At 39.9% G+C, this 24,629-nt stretch overlaps 2 protein-coding genes across 3 annotated transcripts in view; one reads left to right on the forward strand and one right to left on the reverse strand.

Moving 5' to 3' along the window:
* The window catches only part of DNAJC11 (DnaJ heat shock protein family (Hsp40) member C11), a 71,424-nt gene that overhangs the window by 5,404 nt on the left and 41,391 nt on the right, over positions 1-24,629 (forward strand). For both annotated transcript variants that reach the window (XM_044996428.1, XM_044996429.1), the window contains exons 2-4: positions 8,188-8,317; positions 14,899-14,972; positions 19,631-19,732. In XM_044996428.1, coding sequence (XP_044852363.1) covers positions 8,188-8,317; positions 14,899-14,972; positions 19,631-19,732 — 306 coding nt within the window. The remainder of the gene's footprint in view (positions 1-8,187; positions 8,318-14,898; positions 14,973-19,630; positions 19,733-24,629) is intronic.
* THAP3 (THAP domain containing 3) overlaps positions 22,987-24,629 on the reverse strand; it is a 47,979-nt gene continuing 46,336 nt past the window's right edge. The window contains exon 6 of the mRNA XM_044996437.1: positions 22,987-23,052. Within this exon, the coding sequence (XP_044852372.1) occupies positions 23,009-23,052 (44 nt within the window). The 3' untranslated portion in view covers positions 22,987-23,008. The remainder of the gene's footprint in view (positions 23,053-24,629) is intronic.

A 24,629-nucleotide genomic window follows, 5' to 3' on the forward strand; every position in this document is an offset into this window, starting at 1 on the left:
GTTTCTGATTCTACAGTAGTTTGAAAAGATTTTTTTTTAAAGTGAATAATTAATTAAGTTCTTAAGGACTAAGAGTTGCACCTATGAAACTTTCTTGTTTTAGTTTATTGGTTCATTTAGTAGCAAAGGTGGCCACTCTGTAATGTGCATAGAAAAGAGATTTTGTTTGCTCTGCCTGGGATCTGTTGATTAGCTGTAATGGCAAAAAACAAAGTGCCCAAGATAAATTTTAAATTAGTTCTAAAAAAAAGGTGTACATCACAGAAATTCATATTTAGCTTTGCAACGAAGAACTTAGTGTACAGCTCTTGGTGTGAAATCAGCAGTTGTTGTTTGAAAGATTGCTAAAAAGTTAGAAGAAAGAACAAACTCATGCTTGATTGCAATAGTTCAGTTACCACCTTTTGTGTGGTACAGCTGAGTGAAGAGTATCTCTTCACAAATCCTAGTAATGTTTTGTCATTGAAATCTGCTGTTGGAGCAAATGCTGTTAAGGCATTAAGCATCAGTAGAAGTGCCTTCTTTCTGACACTTCATTAGCACTGTGGAAAGCTTCCTACCTCTCACTGTGTAATGTTTACTGGAAACTGCATAGTCTGTATTCAAAAATAAGCTGATGGGAAGGAGAATTTCATTGTAAAAACATGACATGCCAGGCAGGAATTTCTTACTGTGGTTATTGGAAATTTTTGTTTATAGCAGTTGTTTAAATCATGCACAGCACTGCCAGTCTCTGCTGACCGGGAGTTCAGAATCGGAAATTGGACATGCTTTCTGTATGGCTCCTCAGGCTGTGTGTGCCAGGTCCACCTCTCCATAGTTTGATTGTTTTCCTAGAAGATGAAAATAACCGTTTCTTCCTTACCAATTTTCCTCTTTCTGTTTGGCAGACATTGGTTTGCCTTCTTCCCTCCTGTGTTTCTAATTAAGCAGAAGTCAGAGTTTTGATAAACAGATATCGACATAGCTGTATATTTCAAAGTAACTTCTTTCCTAAAGTATCAGTGGTTTTTTACCCACGAAAGCTTATGCCCAGATAAATCTGTTAGTCTTTAAGGTGCCACCGGACTCCTTGTTCTTTCCTAAAATTACTGATAACACTATAGATTATTAAAATGGAAAAAAAAATATGTAGTGCCCACAGATACACCTTTACCCCTATATAACGCTGTCCCCTGGAGCCAAAAAATCTTATCGCATTATAGGTGAAACCACGTTATATCGAACTTGCTTTGTTCACCCGGAGCACTGCTTTACCACATTATATCCAAATTTGTGTTATATTGGGTTGTGTTATATTGGGGTAGAGGTGTATATTATTTGCTTTACAATCATTTGAGACAGGTCCCTGCCTGAGAAAATTAGTGTAAGGCTCTAATGAGACGAACACTTAAGTTGCTCACATGTCCATTTGTAGGATCAGCATTTTATAAACTATAAACAGACCAGAAAGGGAGGGGGAAATGGAATTCAACATAAGATTGTTTTTCCCCATCCTGATTGAAAGTTTTTATAAATGGTTTTCTCTTCCATGCCCTGCTCATTTTGTTTAGGTGTTTTATAACACATGCCTACTCAATTTTTTTTTTTTGTAACCCTTTTTCTATTTATATTTTTTTCTCAAATCTAATTTACTCAGGGCTTGGCTACACTTGCAGGTGTGCAGCGCTGGGAGTTACAGCTGTCTTCGTACAGCTGTGTAGGGAAAGCGCTGGAGTGTGGCCACACTGACAGCTACCAGCGCTGCAGTGTGGCCACATTTGCAGCGGTGTTGGGAGTGGTGCATTATGGGCAGCTATCCCAGCGTTCAAGTGGCTGCAACGTGCTTTTCAAAAGAGGGGGGTGGGGTGGAGTGTGACAGGGAGCGTGGGGGAGAGAGAGAGTGGATTTTTGGAGCCGACACTGTCAGCTCCCTGCCTTGCAAATTCTGACCACTTCCCCGACCCCTCATTCACTCTTAAATGCAAATAGCCTGCAGACCAGATAAGCAGCTGCTCCCACGGACTCCCTCCCCTCCCCCCACCCCCCGCCCGCCATGCTGTTTCTCTCCTCAAGCAAACACTAGCTGTGGACATTCATCCCCTTGACTGCCTCATTCACAGCAAACCGGAGCTGTGTTTGTTTATTAGATAAGCAGCTCCGGGAGCCCCGAGTTCACAACAAAACAAAGAGAGGCATCATAACAAAACAAAGAGAGTTCTTTAGTTAAAAGTATTATGGGGAAATTCCGGAGGTCAGTTACAGCGTAGTAAGATTAATCACTGTTTACACTGGCACCCCAGCGCTGCAGCACCAGTGCTGCAGTTGTTATTCCCCAGGCAGACGTGGAGTACAGCCAGCGCTGTAGCCAGGGAGATACAGCACTGTATGTGCCTTGCAAGTGTGGACGGTGAGTGAGTTGCAGCGCTGTAAAGCCACCACCAGCGCTGCAACCCTCCAGTGTAGCCAAGCCCTTAATAGCTATGCTTTCCTTGGCAGACTTTGAGAGGACTCATTTTGAGTCCTAAACTACTTGAAAGTTTCTGTGTAAGACGAACCAATCAAAACTAAACAGCATTCTAAGTTAAGGCTGTCACACCTTTTGTTACTCATGCCATTGTGTTTAGTTATTGTAGCACATACCATAAATAAAATTCTGTGGTGTTTGAGAGCTCTTTTGATGTAGGATAATTTGTTCAGTGTGCTTTAGGGAGAAATAACCTGAACGTTTTCATTTAAAAATAAAATGAAATAATTGTTGCAGGCCCTTAAAAATCTCTCTGTTGATTTTTTGCTTTGGAGGGAGGCTGTGAGAAAGGATGATGTTAAAATGAAGTTAGTGGGGATGGCAGTTTCTGAATATTAAGAGCAATTTTTTGTACTGGTGTGCATGCATAATGAAATTGCAAATAATCTTGTTTTTGTGTTTGGCAGCAGTTTCCAGGTCTGTAGAAGAGTGGCAGCATGCTTACAGAAATAAGTAATCTGTCTTCTCTCTTACCATTTTAGTATTTTGTTTTTAAGGAAAAACAAAACAAACAGGAAAAACCACTCCATAAAAAGCCAGCTTTGTACAGTATAAGTTTGGCTCTAAGAACCCAAATTTTCTTGATGTACAAGATGAAAGGTTAATTTTTACTTGTGAAATTTGCTCAGTTGTAATCTATAATTTTTCCAACCATACATTTATTTGAATCTGGTGGGGGAAATCACTGAAAAATGGGAAGAAACAGTGGGTATTGGTCCTGTAGGACAACTGCACCTGTATTCCCCCTCTTTGGTCTGGCAAGGAGACCCATTCTTACAACTTCCAGCTCTCCAGTTGTTGCCTCTCTAGGGTGGAAACATGCATCTCTCTCCTTCCCTCCTGACTGGGTATTTCCAGGCTGCATAGATCTCTACCTACACTGTGAATTCCTCAGAAAAGTCAGACTGCCGAAAGAACCCTGCTTCATTTTTCTTCTTGGATACTGGAAACAGTGTAATTCCTATACAGTGGAGTTGCATCATAGGTGCATTTAACTTACGCGATTTTAACTATGCACGCTTGGCAAAAAAAGAGAAAAATAACAATTTAAATGCTGTACCTGTAGTGCGGGTGATTCTGCCTGCCATTCCACTAAATGAGTGTTTGACTATACGTGATTTTTGCCTTACGCGCTGACTTGAGAACCTCTAACCCCCACGTAAGATGCGACTCCCCTGTAGTTAAGTTACTACCCCTCTTTCTAAGCATTTATTCTTAAAGTAAAAGCTTTAGTGAGGAAACATTAAAACAATAAAAGAACCTACATGCATGCTAATAAGGTTACCAGAGGTTGCCCCCTTACTCAAACAAGAACTCTGGCTGGTGAATAGTCCTTTAAACCCCACCCAGGGATTTCCCTCTGGTTACCAGATCATTACATCTTTTGCTCAGCATAAGTACAACCAGGAAATCTGTGCTTTACTTCTTTATACGGTTTTTGGGTCTTTGATTTGTCCTCATGTGATAGGTGATCAGCAGATAAAAGGTTCCCAACTTGCAAAGCTTCAAAGGCTGAATTTTTGCATAACTAGAGAAGATGCATTTGCGTTCTGGGAAACCTATTTAACTAGCAGTTCATTCTTGTTTTAGCTGTTGTTTAAAAGAGTCCTTTTTAAGATCAGCTCCTAAGATACTTTAATTTATTTCAATAAAGTTCAACTTAATTCAGTATGGTTTGTCTAGGATATGGCAGGACATCGCTATATTTTTCACAGGCCCTACAAAAACAAGGTTTGTGCTTGTTAACATGTTCTGCAGTGATTCGTGAAGGATATTATTCCCAGAGCTGTGCAGCTGTCATTAGGGATATACAGGCAAAGATGTTTTTCAAGATGAAGTGTTCTATACCAACTTCAGAGCAAAATGTGAACACAGTGGTTTCAACCAAGGCTTCCCTCAATAGCCCCATCAAATCTACAATTTAAAAATAAAGGAAAATGTCAACTGATTCATGGAAGGGGAGAAAAAGGGAGGGATCATCTTGTGTTCACTTTAATCAATTTGTGAGGCACCCAAATATTTTGGTGATCAGTGAAGTATAAGGACACAGAGAGAAACAGATGATTCAATAGGCCGAGAAAGTCCAGTACATGTTTCTGAGAAGGGCCAGTATCGAGTGCGTCAGAGAAAGATATAAGATGGTGGGTTTGTGATGGTCCTTAGCTCCTGAGGCAGTTAATTCGACAGTCTCAGACAGGCGTCTGCGGAAGTCCTGTGTCCTGCACAAATGAGCTTTACTTATTGTGTCAAAGGAGCATAGTTGTTGACCATATTTTTCACCCCACAGCCTTAAGTCGCACTGGCCCAGGCTGTGGGGTACCTTGGAGATAAGGACCAAAACCTTGAATCTGAGATCCTTGAATTTCTATGGGAAGCCAGTGTAGGGAGCAGAGGACGGGTTTGATGGGCTCATAGTAGCTTCTGTTGTTGAGGAGATGCACTGCAGCATTTTGTACTAATTAGAGTTTCCTAAGTGCTGAATACTTCCTGCCCTGATATATCACATTTCTGTAGTTCTGCCGGGAAGTAACAAAGGTCACCTGCTAGAATGGAATGGAGTCTCCTAGCCAACCAGAGATGATAGCAGCATCTGTGAGTAATGCTTTCTGTGAGAAAATATAGCGTCAGTGAGGAATCCAAGAGTTCGCCTAGACTATGGACCAAATTGACCAATTGTGGATATGCACCTTCAACCAAAGGTTGCAAACTCTTCAAAGGGCTTTCCTCTGCCCACCATCATCACTTGCTTTGCTCAGGTTTATCATCAGCCAGCTGTTTTTTGTCCATGTGCTGATCTTGTCCAAGCACTGGGCCATCTTGGTGGTAGTAGTGTGGTTGTATGTGGTGAAGGACAGAGTAGAGCTGTGCATCATCTGGCACTTGAGTCCGTGTTGTCTAACCCAAATTGGTGTAGCTGCAAAGCTTCCTGTAAATGAATTGAGAAACTGTTGTATGTTGTTCTGGTTCAGCTGGATGTGTGCGAGATATGGTTACAATGCTTGGGACAACTGGTACAAAAAAGATTGAATCTTACTGCAAGGTGCAGTACGTGCTTTGCAAGCTCAGTGTTCCATCAGTGATTATTTGCAGTGCCTTTTTTCTTAGAGCTCTGATCAGTTCCTGACATGTCATTTTGTATGAGCACATCAGGACTAAAGGGTTAGGAATATGAAGCAGGGAGCTACATAAATATTTGGGGCCATCAAAGCCTTAAGGGCTTGATTTAGCTACATTAGAAGCTCATCAATACACACACACTAATTTCAATAATCCTTTGTTAGAATGCAGCATGCAGATGAAACTGGACGAGAGTGTTATCCAAAGGAATGCATATCAAAAGAGAGAATATTTTTAATTAATCCTTTTTGAAAATCAAAGCGCACACATCTTGCATGTAGTCAGCTTGGTGTTGGTGTGAAATGAATTTGCACTTCTATAAGGGAAACTCAGTTTAGTATGGTGTAGCACCTAATCTGAAAATGATGGCCACTGAACTTCACAGTCCTAGACTAAATCCATTCACTAGCAATTTTCTAGTATATAAACATTTAATCTATAATAGATTTAGACCCTATGAAAGTGTAACTGGATGGTTGAGACACTACATGAATCTGTTTAATCCCAAATAGGGGGATAATGCACCTTAATTTTGCTCAGTTTTATTAATAAGAATGTAACTCAAAACATCATTATTAGTGACTTATGTATCTCATTATCATTTGAAATGTTGTCAGTGTTTCTGTAGTGGCTTCAAAGAAGTTATCATTCATGAAATATTGAATCAATGACCTTAGCTATTCACTTATGATAGGCCCAGTATAACATTTTATTGAACATGATATTTATGAAACATAAAACTGCTCATTTCTATTAATCAATAGCACATTAAGCCATTTATCATTAATTTGATTTAAAAAGGTCACAGTGGAACTGGATATTCCACTCCCTTCTCATCTAGTTTCATTTTAATAATCAAGAGAGAACAAGGAGATAGTAGAAGGAAAAATCACTGCTCTTTTGGTACATTTGCTTTCTTGAGCCAGGCAAGTCTAGGAGATCACCCTACTGCTATCTGACTTGGAAATATTCATCTGAAATGGAGGAACCTGCAGAATAAATAAGTAGTTCTAACTGCTCACAAAAATGGAATCAGTCCCATTTTACATATTATAATGAGCACAGTTGTCAGGTAGAGCCTGACTTTTCATTTTCTCTTGATCACTTCTGACTTGAAGAGAGGGGATTAGGTTGAAGCACAAAATGCTGTGACACCTTTAAGGTAAACAGCTATGCAAACCTCAGTCCTTGAAAGGCATTAAATGTCAGTGGAATCTACTTAAATAGATGCCTTTAAAGTGTACTATAAAAATGAATTATTTTTCTTTGTGACCCTTGATTCACATGATACTTTTTATACCTCTTCAGCATCTGACCTCTGATCCTTTGTTCTAGTAGAAGGGTGACCACAGTTACTAAAAGGGAACCCAACTAATGCCTGTGATGCTATTACAGCAATTGCACTCTGAAGACATCCCTCTTCCCAGAAAGCCGACTTCCTGTCTCATGCTACACAGTATGAATAACCCAATAATTCACTCCTGCTGTCAGAATTTTGGAACTGTCTGAAATTTCATGAGTTGTATATGCCAGCGTCTTTCTCTCAGTTGCTAATTTGTTTAAGTGTGTTGTTGCTAAATTAATGCCAGCTATGAATAACCTGAAAAGTCCAGAGAAATGTTAACATGTAAGGATTACTGCAGGAAAGAGAAACACAGGGAATAGCTACAGGGACTCTGTAGGGTTCATGGACTCTCCAGTAAGATTGCTGTGAGGAGGTTTCTTAGGGAATGACAGAGAGGCAGGAATGTTTTGTTACTCCATTGATTCCTAAAGAGCCATCCAAAATCTGTCTCCACCAAATGTCATTGGAGTGGAGCCAGGCTGTATCTAAACAATCCAGCGTGGATGCAGTAAAAAAGCAAATTTTTCTTCATGGATTTAGTGGAATATTCTCATTTTATTGGTCCTTCAAATTGCTACCGGAGTAGTCTGTCTGTCTAGAGAGGATTATATGCCTTTGAGCTAGAGAGCATACTGTTCTTGCTACATGGGAAAGCTACTGTCACAGTATATAGCAGAGAGATGTGTTTGTGGAATTCTGTGCTTAACTCTCTAACTTTTTGTTGCGGAATGTGGAATGTCCACAGTTTTTTGTTGTTTTTTTCCTAAGTTGATTTGTGTTTGATGTTTTGGAATTAAAATACAGGAGGGGTCTGGTGTGAAATCCTGAGATTTTATAATCTGTCTTCAGAGTTGGCTTTAGCTATCCCATGCCACACACAACTGAAATGAGAACATACTGGCTTGGTCTAATTAAAATAACGTATGCACACAAAGGTAATGTATTTCGTTACTGGGTCCTGCTTTTACACCCAAGTATGCAAGCGAGTACTGTTGTGACAGCTTGAAAAACATGTCACATAAAAATTGGTGCTAATATTTTGTTAACCCATGCAAAAAGCTGTATTTAAATAATAAAATATAACTTCATTTTACTCTATACTTAGTATAACTAAATGTGCTGGAATGTGTCTGATGGGTTCCCGTTTCAGGGCTGATTTTGATGATGATGCTTAAACAACATTGTCTGTGCTCTAAATGAATGTTGTTCCTTTTCACAGGCCTCTCAGGAAGAGCTGAAAGCTGCCTATCGCCGACTATGTATGTTGTACCATCCAGACAAGCACAGAGACCCAGAGCTCAAAACACAAGCTGAGCAACTGTTTAACCTTGTTCACCAGGCTTATGAAGGTCAGTGGAAGGCTTAGATTTGCAGAAACTGTTTTCATAGTAGATGCTGGATTTTCTGATGCTTGAATTGTGTAGTCTGGAGAAAAAGAGAGATTCCTTTGTGCTCTTTAAAGATTATGGTTAATTTTGCACTTTTCACTTGGTGCTTTGGAAAATCAGTGCTTTGTTTTTTAAACTAGTGTGTGCCCAGTGAATGGAAAATGAGCGCGTTAGAAGAGTTGCATTTTGAATTGGGATCCAGTTAAGGTCTTATTTTTTATAATATCTTATTACAATTTATTTTTAATGGGTGTTTAGCTGTCTAGATTGTCAGCTATGGCTAAAACACACATTTTTACTACCTTCTTATTCTGTGCATTACCTCATGTACGCCAGACCTCCTGAAAGTGAATTGTATGAAAAATCATTGTGAAAAGTTTGTATGAAAGTCACTTGTACGAAAAGTATGCAGTAGATGGTGTTTGTACATCATACTACAGATTATCACACCACAGAATAATAACTTCACAGTGTGTTCAGTGAATGAGGTAAGGAGTCTTACAATAAGATGTGGAGTCCTTGCCTCATTCACTGTGCAGTTAAGTTAGCTGTGCAGGACGCTTAGTGTGACCCTCTCTTAGCTCTGTCCTGTATGAATTTAATGAGAAAATCCCATGCAAAATGTGCTGTGCCTGTGTGCGTTTGCACGTGTCCTAACTGGGTCAAAACAAAATAAATTTTCTCTCTAGCAGAGCACTTTTAGTCGGAAAAGTGCTGTTTCCAGGTCAAATGCCAACTTTCCGTCCCTAGCCATCAAAGCTGTTTTTAAACTAACTAACTAAATAAGTTGCAAGAATGTTTGTTTTTATAATGTAGTAAGTCTAAATTTTTCAATCTCTAGTTTTATTTAAACTTTTCAAAAAATTCACCTTGAACAGAGAACAGTGTTCGAAAACTTCAAATTGAAAGGCAAATTTAGCTTGTTTCTTTGTCATAGTCATAGACTTTAAGATCAGAAGGGACCAATATGATCTTCTAGTCTGACCTCCTGCACAATGCAGGCCGCAGAATCTCACGCACCCACTCCCGTAACAAACCCCTAACCTATATCTGAGCCATTGAAGTCCTCAAATCATGGTTTAAAGACTTCAGGGTGCAGAGAATCCTCCAGCAAGTGACCCGTGCCCCACACTGCAGAGGAAGGCGAAAAACCCCCAGGGCCTCTGCCAATCTGTCCTGGAGGGAAATTCCTTCCGGACCCCAAATATGGTGATCAGCTAAACCCCGAGCATGTGGGCAAGACTCACTATCCAGATACCCAGGAAAGAATTCTCTGTAGTAACTCAGATCCCACCCCATCTAACATCCCATCACAGGCCTGAAGGGTCCTGAGTTTCCATTCCATTTCTGTGCATTCCCAGCACAGGTAGAGAAACACGCGCTAGGTCTACTCATGCTCACATAGCAGTGTGGCCATGGCAGCATGGGCAGCAGCTTGGGCTAGCCACCGGAGTAGGTACCCAGGGGGTCAGGTGACTAGCTCAAGTCACCACCTGTGCTGCCACTGCTACGTTTCCAGCACTAGCTTAAGCAGTAGGATGCATTTGTCTACCTGCACTGGGAAGCACGGTCCCAACTGCAGTGTAGATGCAAAAGCTAGTGCATCCTTGAGATCTTCAATCTTTTTTTTTTTCTTTTTAGTGAGAATTTCCACACATTCGAAGGCCTAATTAAGGACGACATAGCAAGAGTACTTTGCACTTAACGTCTTCCCCCCCTCAAAAGATCTCCAAGCACTGTACAAAGAATGAATTTAACTCTCTGTTAGGTAAATGCTGTTGGTATTCCATACTGTCAGTGGTGTAACTGAGTGTGCTGGGGTGTCTACCCCACACAAGGCCTGAAGGGATAAAGGTGGCTAGGTGCGCCAATTTACTGCCTATGCCACACCTAGAGGAGGAGCTAGGGACTAATTACAAGGAGTAATTAAAGAAGCAGCTCAACTGGATGGGAACATAGTATGAAGCCCAGTAACTGAAGGTAGAAGGGGCTGCAGAGAGAGAGGCTGCAGTCACTGTTAGGATGATACAAGGCAAGGTAGGAAGTAGCACACAGATAGGGCAGTAAGGGTAGGACTGTGCAGACCTCGACTGCTTGTCATAGGGTCCCTAGGCTGGGACCCAGTATAGAGGGGGGCCTGAGTTCTCCTACCAGTCACAGAGGAAATGGCACAGTTAAGGGGCAGTGAAAGGAAAGACTGTTATTCTCTAAAATAAAGACTTTTCACATCACAAATAAAAGCTAATTTTGTATCTCGATTCACTGTTTTTCCTAAAAATGAGATTTTAGTGGCCAGTGAAACAGTCAGAATGTTCTGGGTGATGAATCTGCATAGCTGAGACAATTTTGTCTTACCAGATTCGGATGGGCAATGAGGGGCAGATATACTGAATCCATTTCTGCAAAAGATTTGATTGAAACTGTTTCCCTCGGATTATATTCTGTTATCTGGACTTGGCTCATACACTCTTATAGTTGTCTGAATTATTGATAGTTAGCTTACAACATTTTGGAGATTTGGGGAGAAGTAACTGAAATGTAAGTGAATTAGGAGCCAGTAGGATTGTTCTGTGGTAAAACTGCTGCAGCAGCAAACTTGACACTCAGTGATTTAGCCTAGAGGGAAGTTAAAGCAAAATGGCAAATAAATGATTCCTTATTAAATCCCAGAGAATTAGCTGAAGAAATTTGGTTCCTCTGTTTTCTGAATGGTCAGCGTTTCTTTCTCCCCATTAGACTTGAACGTGGGTGGAATTGTTTACATCATCTTTTAATTTTTAATCTTTTAATTAGGCCTGAGAATATATGGAAACTCTCACTTTAAAAAAAACACTGAAGACCTTGAGTGGCTGATGATGGGGAATGGAAAAAAAAAGTTGCATTTTAAATCTTGTTCTGGACATTCAGAGCGCGCTGACATTCTGCTGTAAATAGCTCAGTTTTCTCTTTGAATTTCCTGGCTTTGTTTGTTATGTGTTGCAACTTTAAACATAAACTGTTGCTTATTCAGCATCAAATGGCTTTACAGACAAGGTTGGGGATTACAAAAATTGAAACCCACGACCAACAACATGTGTTAGTCTTTCAGGGGAAATTATGAAAAATGGTATTTGTAACCGTGCCTCCGTGGGTCACAACTGAGAATACCAAATTCAAGACAAACTGCTGAGAAATGGGGCAGACGCATGCCAAGACTGGAAGTTGTTCTCCCATGAAATATACCAAACCAACAGCAAAAGTAAACTTCTGTCTCACCATACTGGCTAACAAGAAGTCAGAAAAGCAGTGTCCTTAGGTATTCCAGTCCTTGTATCACCACCAAAACCACTAAACTTAATGATGAGCGGTTATTTAAAACCAATTTCATCAAACCAGAAGGTTCTTCTGATCCCAAAGGACCAGCCACGTACCCAGGTCAATATATAACTCAGATTTTACCCAAAAGTCACGCTGTTTCCAATCCTTTAGTATCTAAAATATAAAGGTTTATTCATAAAAAGAAAGAAAGGTGAGAGTTAAAATCGGTTAAAGGAATCAACTACATGCAATAATTGTCAAGTTCTTATAGCAGTGATGGAATAAACTGCTGACTTAAATCAAATCTCTGGTAGCTTCCAAATCATTGGAAGGTTCTCAGTCCCTTGGTTAGAATGATCCCATTAGTATAAGTCCATAGTCCAGAGGTTGGAGTAGAAAAGAGGCAAACTAGAGGGGTTTCCAGCACCTTTTATAGCTTCTGCCATGTGGAGGGAAATCCATTGTTTCAAACAAAGCCCTCGGCACAGCTAGTGGAAAATTACAGGTAAAAGATGGAGTTTGGAGTCACATGAGTGAGTCACATGTCCATGCATGACTCACTTAGTCATGGCAGGAAATTCCATTATGAGTAGATAGGCATCTTCCATTGAGTTAAGTGTTCATTAATGGGCCACTTAATTTGAATAGTCCCTTCAAAGTGTGCCAGCTAAATACTTTGTGGACCTTACCCCAGGAGCAAACATTTGAAATCCAAATCTAGAGCCAATACTGATAACTTCAAATACAAAAATGATACATGCATACAAATAGCATAATCATATTCAGCAAATCATAACCTTCCATAGACACCTTACTTGACATAATTTGTACAAGATTTGTTGCAATTATATAACACTGGTAGCAACAATGATCTATCTACATGGTCATATTTTAATCAGATAACGTCACAGTATCTACCTAGGAGAGGTGACTAGCTCACTAACCTCTCCATAGTTAAGATTGAAGCTAATTTTCCATTATAAACCTGATTTAAAAAAAAAAAACACTAACACTAATACCTCCCCTTAGCTTCACCAGATCCAAAACAATTCAACTGAAATCTTAGCCAAGGGTCGAACTGTTCCGGGAAGCTTGGCATAAAGTACAGAAGGCTTTTGGAATAGATAAGTTTGTGGCAGGGTAGTTCACAGATTAAATTAATTTTCTGAAGATTTTCCTATCTTTTTTGTTCATATTTTGTTCATATTACTAAAATGAGTTGACCAATTCTCTTGGTGGTTTGGAGTTTTGCAGGTGTTTGAAATTATATATGCGCTTTTTCACTTAAATGATAAGTGATATTCATCTGGTTAAATGGCATTTGGCAAGATGTTCATGGCCCAGTGCAAATGTTACCACTTCTTCATGGGCCAGATGGGCATGGCTGTCATGGGTGGAGTAGCAGGCAGAGAACCACATGGAACTGGGTTGATCTGGTAGTGAATGGAAGGAAGGAAGCCAAATGCCATGATGGCATGCCCCCTAAAAATGAATGGGAGTTTAAAGAAATTCCCAGGCAAAATAGTGAATTTTTTCACTAAGTAAAGGTCCAATGAATCAGTCAATCCCCCCAAAAAACCTTTCAGGGAATGTTACGGTTTTCTGAAAAAACAAGGCCTTTAAGATGGAAATTCTATCTACATAAAGGCTTTCTACAGTGTGTATCAATGTAATTGTCTGTTAAAAAAGAATCCAAAATACTTAGAAGTATGCAAATGCATCAAGATGTGTTTTGTAAAAGTAATGAGGTCTTATTTGGCACCTTACTACAGCCTTGCCTTTGCTATTAAATTTTCGCTGAGAAGTTGAGGAAAGCCACCTGGTTTTCTTTTAATGATATTGGGTGTGTAGATAGGACAAATAGGAATTCGCTTAGGACAGCAGTTCTCAAACTTCGTTGCACCGCAACCCTCTTCTGACAACAAAAATTACTGTGTGACCCCAGCAGGGGTTACCGAAGCCTGAGTCCACCCAAGCAGGGGGGCCGAAGCCCGAGCCCCACCACCCCGGATGGGCGAGCTGGCCAAAGCTGAAGCCCAAGGGCTTTAGCCCTGGGCAATGAGCGTATAACCTGAGCCCAGCTGCCCAGGACTGAAGATCTCAGACTTCAGCTTCGGCCCCGGGCGGTGGGGCTTGGACTTTGACCCCAGGACACCAGCCCTGGCGTCCCCATTAAAATGGGGTCTTGACCCACTTTGGAGTCCCGTTCCACAGTTTGAGAACTGCTGGCTTAGGAAGTAGCTTTGTGACTGAGAACGTGCTATACTTTCTGTACCAAGAGAAGGAGATGAATAAACCATAAAAGTGTGTGTCTGGACTGATTTAAAAAATCCAGACTAATACCTAATGTTGTGTGTGCTGAAACTCAATTCTATATGGAATTCTGTAAATTCTACTGCTGCAGTTTGGTATTAGTGAAAAACCTCTCTGCCATATTTGTGTAATTGCACCAAAATGCAGCTTCTAGGCTCATTGCTGAAGAAGTGGGCAGGTATCACCATGCAGCCTGTAAAATCATCTATGGCACACAGTTCTATAGGTATATGCACCCAGCAGCAGTATTACAGTCTGTTGAGAATATTTCAGTCCTACCTCATCCACATAGCTGTGCTTCTGTTAGCAGTTAGTTCCTTTTAAAGCTGCTTCACCAGATGAGCAGGGTGCAGGTGTTCACAGGTTTTTCTTCAGGGATGTGGTTGCTGCTGGGAAAATTATTGCCATAATCTCAGCTATTTGGTTTTGCTCCTTTGGGATTGGGATTTTTTATGTTTTAAAGTACTTTAAATCTTTTAGAAAAAACAGATTCTGAAGCTCTATGCATTGAGATTCAATGCCTGAATACGCACAAATGTGCTGTGCTCACCTGATGAAATAGGAAATGGTCCCATGGATGATAGCTAGAAGATGTGTGTTTCATTGGTCTTAAAAAAATATTGCTTCGGTGATTTAAAAATTGCAGATTATATTAATCTGCATGTCTTCATCAGAGTTTCTGTCCTTTATTTTTATATTTAAAGGAATGGAAATCTAGTGGATAGAGATGTCCGTGTGCCCTGTGAGTAAGTATAGATGTAGAAAATCATTTGTGGAGCAAGGGAAGACACCTTAAGGGTGTGTCTATTTAAAGCTGGTCTACAGTATCTATGTTTTTATTTGAATTAGTCGTTGAAATATTTGCTGGAATTTTGAAGAAAAGACTGAAAACTGAGTTCTGTACTCTGAGCATGTTTGGTTTTAACTTGCAGTGCTTAGCGATCCACAGACAAGAGCCATTTATGACATATATGGGAGGAGAGGACTGGAAATGGAAGGATGGGAGGTAAGAGAAATTCTTTACCTTATATCTCACAAAAGGGGCTAAATCCAGCCTAATTTGAAATACTTATGATATCAGAACTATCTATTTGAAGGCACTCTTGTTTAGTCATTTCTGTCTCGCTCTTTTAGAACATCGCGATGGATTTTCAAGTAATGCTTGTTTCTTCTTCTTTTTTGAAAAGGGTACAATACATCTGACATTCAGAGAGTTCCCTAGGAGAACATTACCATGAAAAGCAACATCTTTCTGAGACAAATGTGTCATCGGTGTCTTTCCAGTCTCATGCAAATATCTTTCACCTAAAACACTTTCACAATCAGCTAGTCTGTGAGATTAAAGATTTTTTTTTCCTCAGTGAGCAGCTGTAAAGTGCTGTGAAAGAGGATTTATCCACTCCTTATCCTGCCCTTTACTAGCTTCTGCCTGCCCTAGGCTCAGTTGCTCACTCCAAGCTGGTTACTATGAAATCATTGACTTCTATTTGTTGTCCCACCAGAGGTTAACAGAAGCTAGCAAAGCACTGAAATTCATTATTGGTTCAGTTCCATGATGAAGCTTGGAATTTGCAGCTGAAAACTTACAGCAGTGATGGTGTGTGGCAGTAAGCCATTTTTTGGCCTCAGCATTGTGTCTCTCTCAGTTTTAGGAGCCAAATCTTCCCCTCTGTGGGTGGCTGGGACAAATCTATGAAACACGCTCGGTTGTTTAAGAGATGCCAGTGAAACCATTGTAATCAGATTTATACCAGTGTAGTGTGTCCATAAATAACATTGCACCAGTTTAGCGTTTAACATCAGACCAGACCTTGGGCACTATATAAACCTAAATGAGAGATTAATGGGACAGCTATTGGTGGGGGAATCTCTCATAGCATGGCTCCATTGTAGTTTTCCATCCTTAGAGTCTGAAGGCCAAATCCCTTGCTTATTCTACAAGTGGTGAGAGGAACAAAAACCTTTCCCCTACCCCACAAGAGCAGATGCTCTTATGCCCTGTGACACAAGGCAACCCAGTGTTTCCACCTGTCTAATGCCATGTTTCTTGCTCTATTTCAGTTTTTTTCCATGAGTGACATTTTTTTCAATGGTTATCTTATGTTATATTTTGTCGTCCTCCTTGTCCTTCTTCCACTGAGTGGTGTCCAGTCAAGGGCTTTTCTAGGAATATATATATATTTTTACAGCTCTACAACATGCCTAAACCACTTCAGCCTTCTTTCTCAAATCATTGTCTTTACAGTGTGTTGGCTTGTCCTTTGTAACACAAAAGCATTAGTTACTTTAGTCCACCAGGAGACACCAAGTATTCTCCGTGGACATCTCTGATGGAATGCATCAAGTTTCCAGTTGTGGTTCTTCTAGCATTTGCCAAGTTTCAGAAGCATGTAACTTTGTGGCTATCACAGTGACATTATATAACTTTATTGTGGTTCCCATCTTGCGTTCCGGAGTAGAGTACCGTGATACTGTCTAAATGGAGTCTTTCGCATCCAGTCCACTCATTTCACTTACTCCAAGAATACTAATATCGAACAGTCAGAGAAAAGTAACTTAAGAGTTCTTAATTCAAACTTGCAAAGGTTAAGCAGCTGGGATTCTCCACAACAAATCTCCCCCTTTTGGCCTTGGCAAAGCATATTACCTGCCTAAGAACATAAGAATGGCTGTACTGGGTCAGACCCAAGGTCCGTCTAGCCCAGTATCCTGTCTACCAACAGTGGCCAATGCCAGGTGCCCCAGAGGGAATGAACCTAACAGGTAATGATCAAGTGATCTCTCTCCTGCCATCCAGCTCCACCCTCTGACAAACAGAGACTAGGGGCACCATTCCTATGTCTCTTCTACATAATTCTGAAAGACAGATTTAATCCCCAGGTTTCTGTAAAGTGATTTTAAATTCAGCATCGTGCAAGTCCTTCCCATACCTCATGTTTGTTTAAGACTTTACTACCAGCAGTTTTCAAAGCTGATATCTAATATCTAATGCCTCAGATTCATATGCAAGGGAACTTCTCCACAAAGTTCGGCTTGAAAAGGCTGATTGTTGCCTGGTGGGTTTCCCATCAGTTTTTCAAAGCCCAGCTTAACACAGTGCATCCAGGTCAGGTAGTGGTATCCCAGGTAACTAGAGGCTGTGTGGCCACAGGAATTATACCTGTTACATCATCCACAATCTCTTTTTTGGGTGAAGGGGTGGGAGATTGGCTTCATTGATATTTCATATATTTTAATTCTCTCTCTGCCCTGTAGAACTAAACAAATACTTTAACCCTTTCTCCTGTGAAGCTGAATGTTTCATCAGCAGATGGGTTCCCCAAGACCAGTGCTATTATGCTTTTAAATACTGGAAGAAAAGGATTCTATAGGAGAGAAGGTTAGGAAAAAAAGGGAGTAGGAAAGAAGAGAGAGGAGAGAACAATGTTAAGTATTCTGGATTTTTTTCTTCAACAGCAAACACATAATATTTTAACAAAACAAGCGTATGTCCCTCGCTTCTCACATTTATCTCCAGAATTCTTCTCCTTGTCCAGATCTATTCTGCCCCCAATCTCATTTACAAAACTTTTCTTAAACATTACATGAATACATTCTCTCATACTATAGAATTAGAATTTATAATCCCTATTCCATAATGTATCTTAATTAAAACTACCTTTAGATAAGTTTTTTCCTCAAAAAGCATGTTATCAAAAAAAACTAATTTAAATTAAAAAAAATCATTTTTTTTAAATCATTGATTTGTATCCGCCCTGCTTGAAGCCATGAACTTCCACATGATAAAATTCCAATGTAAGTGTTAAGCACTGCATAAAACTCGGTGTTAGGCCAGTTATAGTTAGCAGTCCTGAGTCTGTTTTGAAAGTCATAGGATTTAACCGTTTCCTCTTTTAAATGAGCTCTGTGATTATCCCGAACATAACTTCCCTTTGAAGATGAACTTCGTAATGAAAAAAGGACACTTAGGCATTGTTCCTGCAAACACTTACACACGTGCTCACCCCTGTAAGCACATCAGTAGACCAGTCTCTCTGAGTCATTAAAATAAATATTTCATTTTGATTAAGATTTGCTGTCTTTGACTAATCTGGTGGTGATAACAGGATTACATTAAAAGCAGGAAAAAGTCCTGTGGCACCTTATAGATTAACAGACGTATTGGAGCATGAGCTTTCGTGGGTGAATACCCACTTCGTCAGATGCATCACCCACGAAAGCTCGTGCTCCAATATGTCCCTTAGTCTATAAGGTGCCACAGGATTCTTTCCTGCTTTTACAGATCCAGACTAACACGGCTACCCCTCTGATACAGGGCTACATTAGTTTAAAATGTGGCTCTGGATCTCTAAACACCTCTTGCTGCTTGTCAGTTTCCAGGTGGAGTGTAAAGTGTTGGTTTTAACCTATTGAGTTTTATGTGACATGGGGCCTCACTACTTCAGAGAGTTTCTTTCATGATGTTGGTACCGCTACATTTGTGATCAGTGGAGGTGATTGAGCTGTGTACTCACCCTGGGTATAAATGGAGGGGGCTGCTGGCGCGACACTTTTCATGATGGCACTATGGCTTTGAAATGTCCCCCCCACACATACACACATCCCAATATGCCAGATTTATAACCTGATGGGCACCTGCCATAGATCACTTTCTCCTAGGCATGTGAGAAAGGAATTGGTTGAAAGAGTGAGTGAGTGAGAGGGTTGTTCTGTGTGGGGTAGTTATAGGGTTATTGGTATGGTATGTGAATATCATTATATTCTGCCAGATATATTAGACCTCTTAGTCCTTGTCTTCAAAGGAACACCTTCAAAAGATGAGCCTGGGAGTTTAAATTGATAACTTTCCTTTGATTAAAAATCAGAGACTCAGTGGATTTATGGCTCATTGCAACTATCTGTACCCACTGACCCTCCTTTGTTCTATGACTGCAGAAGTATTAACTTCCCACTTCGCCTTGAATGGTTTCTTGCAATATGTGTTAACTTCTAATGCTAAACAATCTATTTCATCTTGTAGTTAGCTGACACACTGAAAAAAAACGAGGAGTCCTTGTGGCACCTTAGAGACTAACACATTTATTTGGGCATAAGCTTTCGTGGGCTAAAACCCCATCTGATGAAGTGAGTTTTAGCCCACGAAAGCTTATGCCCAAATAAATGTGTTGGTCTCTAAGGTGCCACAAGGACTCCTTGTTGTTTTTGCTGACAAAGACTAACACGGCCACCACTCTGAAACCTGTGATACTCTGAGAACCTTTCCCACAGTTGAAGAGCTCAGTGTAAGCTCAAAAGCTGCTCTCTTTTGTGACAGAAGATAGTCCAATTAAAATATATTACCTCAGCCACCTTGCTTCTCAGAGATCTGAAATACATACGTGTTTGTGTGTATATAGAGAGAGATTTTTGTTTGTGTTTTATATTTTTAATTGTGTAAAAAGTACTTCAGGCCAGAAATAGGTGCTTGAATAAAAACACAGTGGCTTGATTTAGCAGTGGATTACAGAAAAAAAAAATCATGTTGTAACATGAAAGGGGATCTTATCTAAAAAGGGAGTGAAAAGCATAGAGTTTTCTAAATTTCATCGGTGATTAAATTGTTTGATTGTTGGCTGGGTATTCTATTGCCTGTTAACCTTTGTTTCTTAATTCCTTTGTGCACAGGTTGTGGAGAGGAGGAGAACTCCAGCTGAAATTAGAGAAGAATTTGAGCGTTTGCAGAGAGAGAGGGAAGAAAGGAGACTTCAGCAGCGAACTAATCCCAAGGTAAAGTAGAAAACACATCTGTTCTCAAGAATGAAGCCTTAAACTGTTAGACATAACAATGTGTTTTATGGCTAGAGGAGTGATCTGAAATTAACAGGGTCATAGCTAACCACATTTATTGGGGTTTTTCCCACCCTCTTCTAATGTTGCAATATATAAGGGAAATGCAGGAAAAAAAGATGTCTTATAGTAAAGTGAACTGTTTTAAAAAGTTCTCTTCTGTGGAGAATTCATTGTGCTTTCATTGGTGAGATACGTGTAGAAATAAAAATCTTTCTCGAGAGCCTGAGAAAACATTCCAAATACAGGAACTTCTGAGTCCTATGCAAATATTCCAAATAAAGTGAAACTCCCTACTGTTCTGTGACAGGTTTCCCCTGTCACAGGTGTGCTAAGATACACTCAAATGCATCTTTGAAACTGAATGAAAGAACAACTGACAAATCAATTGCGTAGCAGAAATCTTCCAGTTGGAGTTTAGAGAGCAAAGTAAGATGGTAAGTAACAATCAGCATGGATTTGTCAAGAACAAAGCTGAATTAAGGTAGTGTGTGAATTTAAAACACAATAGGTGTTTCAGACCAACTCCATGTGTAGACATCCTTATTTCAGAATAGGAAACAGAGTGGGTTAAACTAAACAGGAGCAAAGCACTCTTACGCTGGAATAAATCAAGAACAACTGTGTGTAGATACTGTTTAATGCATGGAAATAATCCAGTGAATATCTAAGTGAGGAGTTACTGTAAAATGCAATACTGTTTTTTTTATTCTTTTCTGCACTTGATACTTTATATTCAACTTGTTTAATGTTTTGCACTGTTGTTTTCCTTGCCCACTTCATTCTATTATGAGTCTGGTGAATTAATTACACTATAATACACAACTCTTCTTCTGCATCAAAACTTTACTTTTCTTCACAATTCCGCACCTATCATAATACTAAAATTATCCAGAGTTCCTTCCCTAATGTTCTCCTTCTCTTGTGGGTACACAGTGTGGGCTCACACTCATCCCTTAATGACAGCCAGCAGAACAAATGCTGGCTTCAGTGTCTGGACACCTGAAGTTCACTGTTACTATCTCAGGCCATCATGGCCAAAGAGGTAGAGCAAACAGAACAGTTTATTCAAAGTTTTATTTCTTTAAATCTTTAAAAACAGAAGAAAATATTTATACCACCAATAAGGTGCTCGGTAACTGTCCTTTATTGTCTGGTGTCTCTCTGACTTATTGCGTAATTAGAGTGGAGATCATGTAATTTAGATATAATTCACCAGCAAAGCGAGTATTGAAAGACTCGCATGGGTCTGATTTTAAAAAAGAAGAGCACAAACAAAGATTTTCACCTTTATAGATCTTTCTGGTGGATAACGTTTCGTGAACGAGAGGGAGGGGAGCAAGCGCAGTGACAGGGTGTGAGGTTGAGTCTAGGTGCCTGTCACTTTTTGTGGTGTCATTTCCTCTCTCTTAATATAGGCGTGTGTAGGGAGAACTTGGTTTGATTTTACATTTCTCTTTCTCTAATCCATGGATTAGAATTGGCTACCCGGGGACTGGTCTTGTGTAGTTCAACAGATAGTGTAGCCTCTCACTCCACCTACCCTGATCTGATACCGGTAAGTCTGCCCCAATGATAAATATGTGTCTTGCCAGTCGCTCAGAAAGGACATTAGAGCTATACTGTGTCTTTGAGGCTTTAACTGAAATGATATTGCAGCTTCCATTCCTTCCTCAGCTCCCTGGCTGTTGCTTTCTTTCCTTTTTCCTCTGCAGTATAGGGACAACTAAACACAGATTGTTCTATGAGTACGAAGATTTATCTGTCGGCGTTTCTCATGTTGTTGAATAGCAGTTTATGCTCTGCTCATTCCCATGGGACAAAAACAGTTTTACAGTATGTAATTTCATTTTTTCTTTTGTGGCAGTTTTTCTCTGTGCCACCTATGTTATCACTGGAAAAATCAAATAAAAATTAATAATAAAAAATGGTATCCAATATACAGGAGTCTGCAAATTATTGTCAGTCCACTGAGCAGTGTGTTTCTGTGCCACCTGCCCCACAGGCTCACTTTCCTGTTCTTCTCTTTCCCTCCTTCCTGCCTTCTGAAGAAATCTTTTTTCTTCTTGCATATGCGTTGGTCTCTACTGGAGCTTTTCTGCTAATACACAAAGGGTAAAATGGAAGAAGTCTTCCCTTCATGGTCTTAATAAAATCAGAACTTCTATATTAAACACTGGGAATATCTCATTTTAAACCATTGTTTTGGCTTTGAATCTCTAGTGAACTTGAGATGCTCTTCTGGAAAGCAGATAGCTCTTTTACCTCAATATTCTCTCTCCAGCCTCAACCTGAAATATGAGACAATCAGGAGGGAGATTAGTGAAACTCAGTGTGGCTTCAGAGGAGCCTGGTGGCAGCTGCGTTTGTTCTACCATGAATGTGGGGACCAAAGATATACTCTGAGTGGGAGCGGAGATGAGGGGGACACAGCAATCAAAACAAACTGTGCAAAAGAACAGGAGTAACAGGCAGCAATCAGAAACAGGCCAGCTGGCTCCTTTGACTCAACCTTAACGATCTCTTGCCAATGGCAGTCCGACCAGAAAACGGATAAAACTAAAGGAATTGGAAACATCCCTGTTGCAAATGAGGTGGTTTGGTGCAAATGGATATTTTGAGGAGAGCATGGAACAGACGGGGGGGGTGGGGGGAGAAGGGGTGGTTATTGCCATATAATGCTTCTCTGTGACTTTAGGAATTTGACACTTTTTTCTGGGTGTTTCACAGTAGTTGTGAGCAATAAAAAGTAGAGCTGCAGTGTAAGCCTGAGCCTCTGTGTCCTCCGATAAAATTAGCCATCTGGGTGTTTACAGCAATTGCTTATTGGCATACTATGAAAATGTCTCTTCAGGCAGCGTTCCTGTGGAATTAAGTAGCACAGCTGTGATCATTTCATAAGAATGCAAGCTATTTTAAAATTTCTAACGTTTTATTAGTTCTATAAAATGATTCCAGCTAAATAAAGCATTTCTAACCAGAAACGTTGAGCAATACCCATATGTAGGCAGTTTGGCAGATTTTAAGTTGGGTTATTTGCTTGTAGAGTTTTGTTTTTGCTTTTTGAGATGTGCTGAAAGGTTTGGAAAGTCAGTTTCTTGATTTGAGAGGAAATACTTCACACTTGGAGAAAGCAAATCTCTTTATTTGCCTGTGTCTGAGAATGGAGATACTTTGAGGGTCATCCAGCTCCTGCCACCTTTTTCTTCACATGGGTCAACTTGTGACTTCACATGGGTCAACTTGCAGGAATGTTCTCCCTAGGGAAAACAACAAGAAAGAAAACAACAACCCTCTCTGAGTCGATACTTGTAGATCTGATTTTGTGCTGGATATAGTGAGAGGTCTGTGTTTTTATGTAGAGTCTTTGTAATGGGTATAATTAACATGTCTGAATTAATAAAAATTAAGCCATCTCTGTTTTCACTGCTCCTTCTTTTGCCATTATGTGATACTGCATCTTATGAATACCACAGCCTTCTCTGTGTTTACAATCTGGTTCACAAGCAGAGTGCCTTTGCCTTTAATTTTTTTTTTTTTTTGGCCTCCGCTGGGATCAAAATTTAACTTTTTCTTGAGTGCATTAGCCAGCAGCTGACTCAGATACTAGTCAGATGCCCACTTCAGTTTGGCTTAAACAAAACACATTTTGATGGGCAATTTTACAGAAAAAGAAAATAATAAAATAGTTCTAAAAGGCCTACATTAATAATATGTAAAACGACTCTGACTGTCACACAGCTGAAAATTACAGAATATTGCATGGTGACTCTGTCCATATCGATGTGGAAAAGTACCTTCTTTCTTCCTGTGCCACCATTTTAGGAGAGGTACAGCAGATTAGAACTTCCAAAGATGTATCTGCATTAGCTTTTAGATCTAAAATAGCTCTTGGTTGCTACCACCGGTGTTACGATGTCACCAACCATGCCATTGCTAACATTCGTGCCATCTAACCCTGCTTGGAGCCTTGTCTTCAGTAGTACTTCCTCCAAAGCTACCACCCCACCAGTGGGTAACAAAATTGGGAAAATGTAATGAAAAGGGAGTTTTCCCAACCAGGCTATATAAGAGTGTGCTGATCAACTTGGTAGGATACAGGTAATGCTGGCGTTTATTTTGACTACATTTCATTGTTTGACCAATGTGTCAAACAGATTTGCAAGATCTTTTATTTGCATGCTTAATCTATATTTCTTGCCTTTTTTTAGACATAGATTCTGCAGCTGGGTTAATTTGTTCATCGTAATTTCATGTATTGATTATTTTAATTCCCTTTTAATCAATTTACCTAAATCTTATAGTTGAATGCTGCAGCCATTTCAAAATACTGCAGAGCACATCCTAATCCAAATCAAAGCCCCCTGATTTTATTACTCCAGTTTTAATGACCTTGCACTGTTTCCTTGTGGAATAGAGTATTATGTTTAGGGCTATTTGGTGCTTGATTTTCTGTCTTTCAGGGCTTCTGCCAGTTAATCTCTCTGACTTTGTAACACAGTGCCTGCCACCCAGATTACTACATTCCTACCCTCACTATTTGATTGTTTCTTGATTTTAGTCTATGACTAGCTGATCAGTGATGCACTCTCTCTTTTTTGCTTTATTCATAGAACTGGCTGCCTTCCCAGTTCAGTCTTTGTGATTCCCAGGAACAGATTACATTTTACAGGAAGACTCATGATGGAAATTATTTCTTTATTGTTGTAAAGCATGTTCCTTGTAAAATTATTTAATTAAAAAGCACCACATTTTTTATTAAGAAAAAAATTATAAAAGGGAATTTCACTAAAACAAAAACGTGAAAAATAGGCACATTACACTTATGCAAAAAGCC

The sequence above is a fragment of the Mauremys mutica genome, chromosome 21 (genome assembly GCF_020497125.1).
Source record: "Mauremys mutica isolate MM-2020 ecotype Southern chromosome 21, ASM2049712v1, whole genome shotgun sequence".
Lineage (NCBI taxonomy): Eukaryota > Metazoa > Chordata > Testudines > Geoemydidae > Mauremys > Mauremys mutica.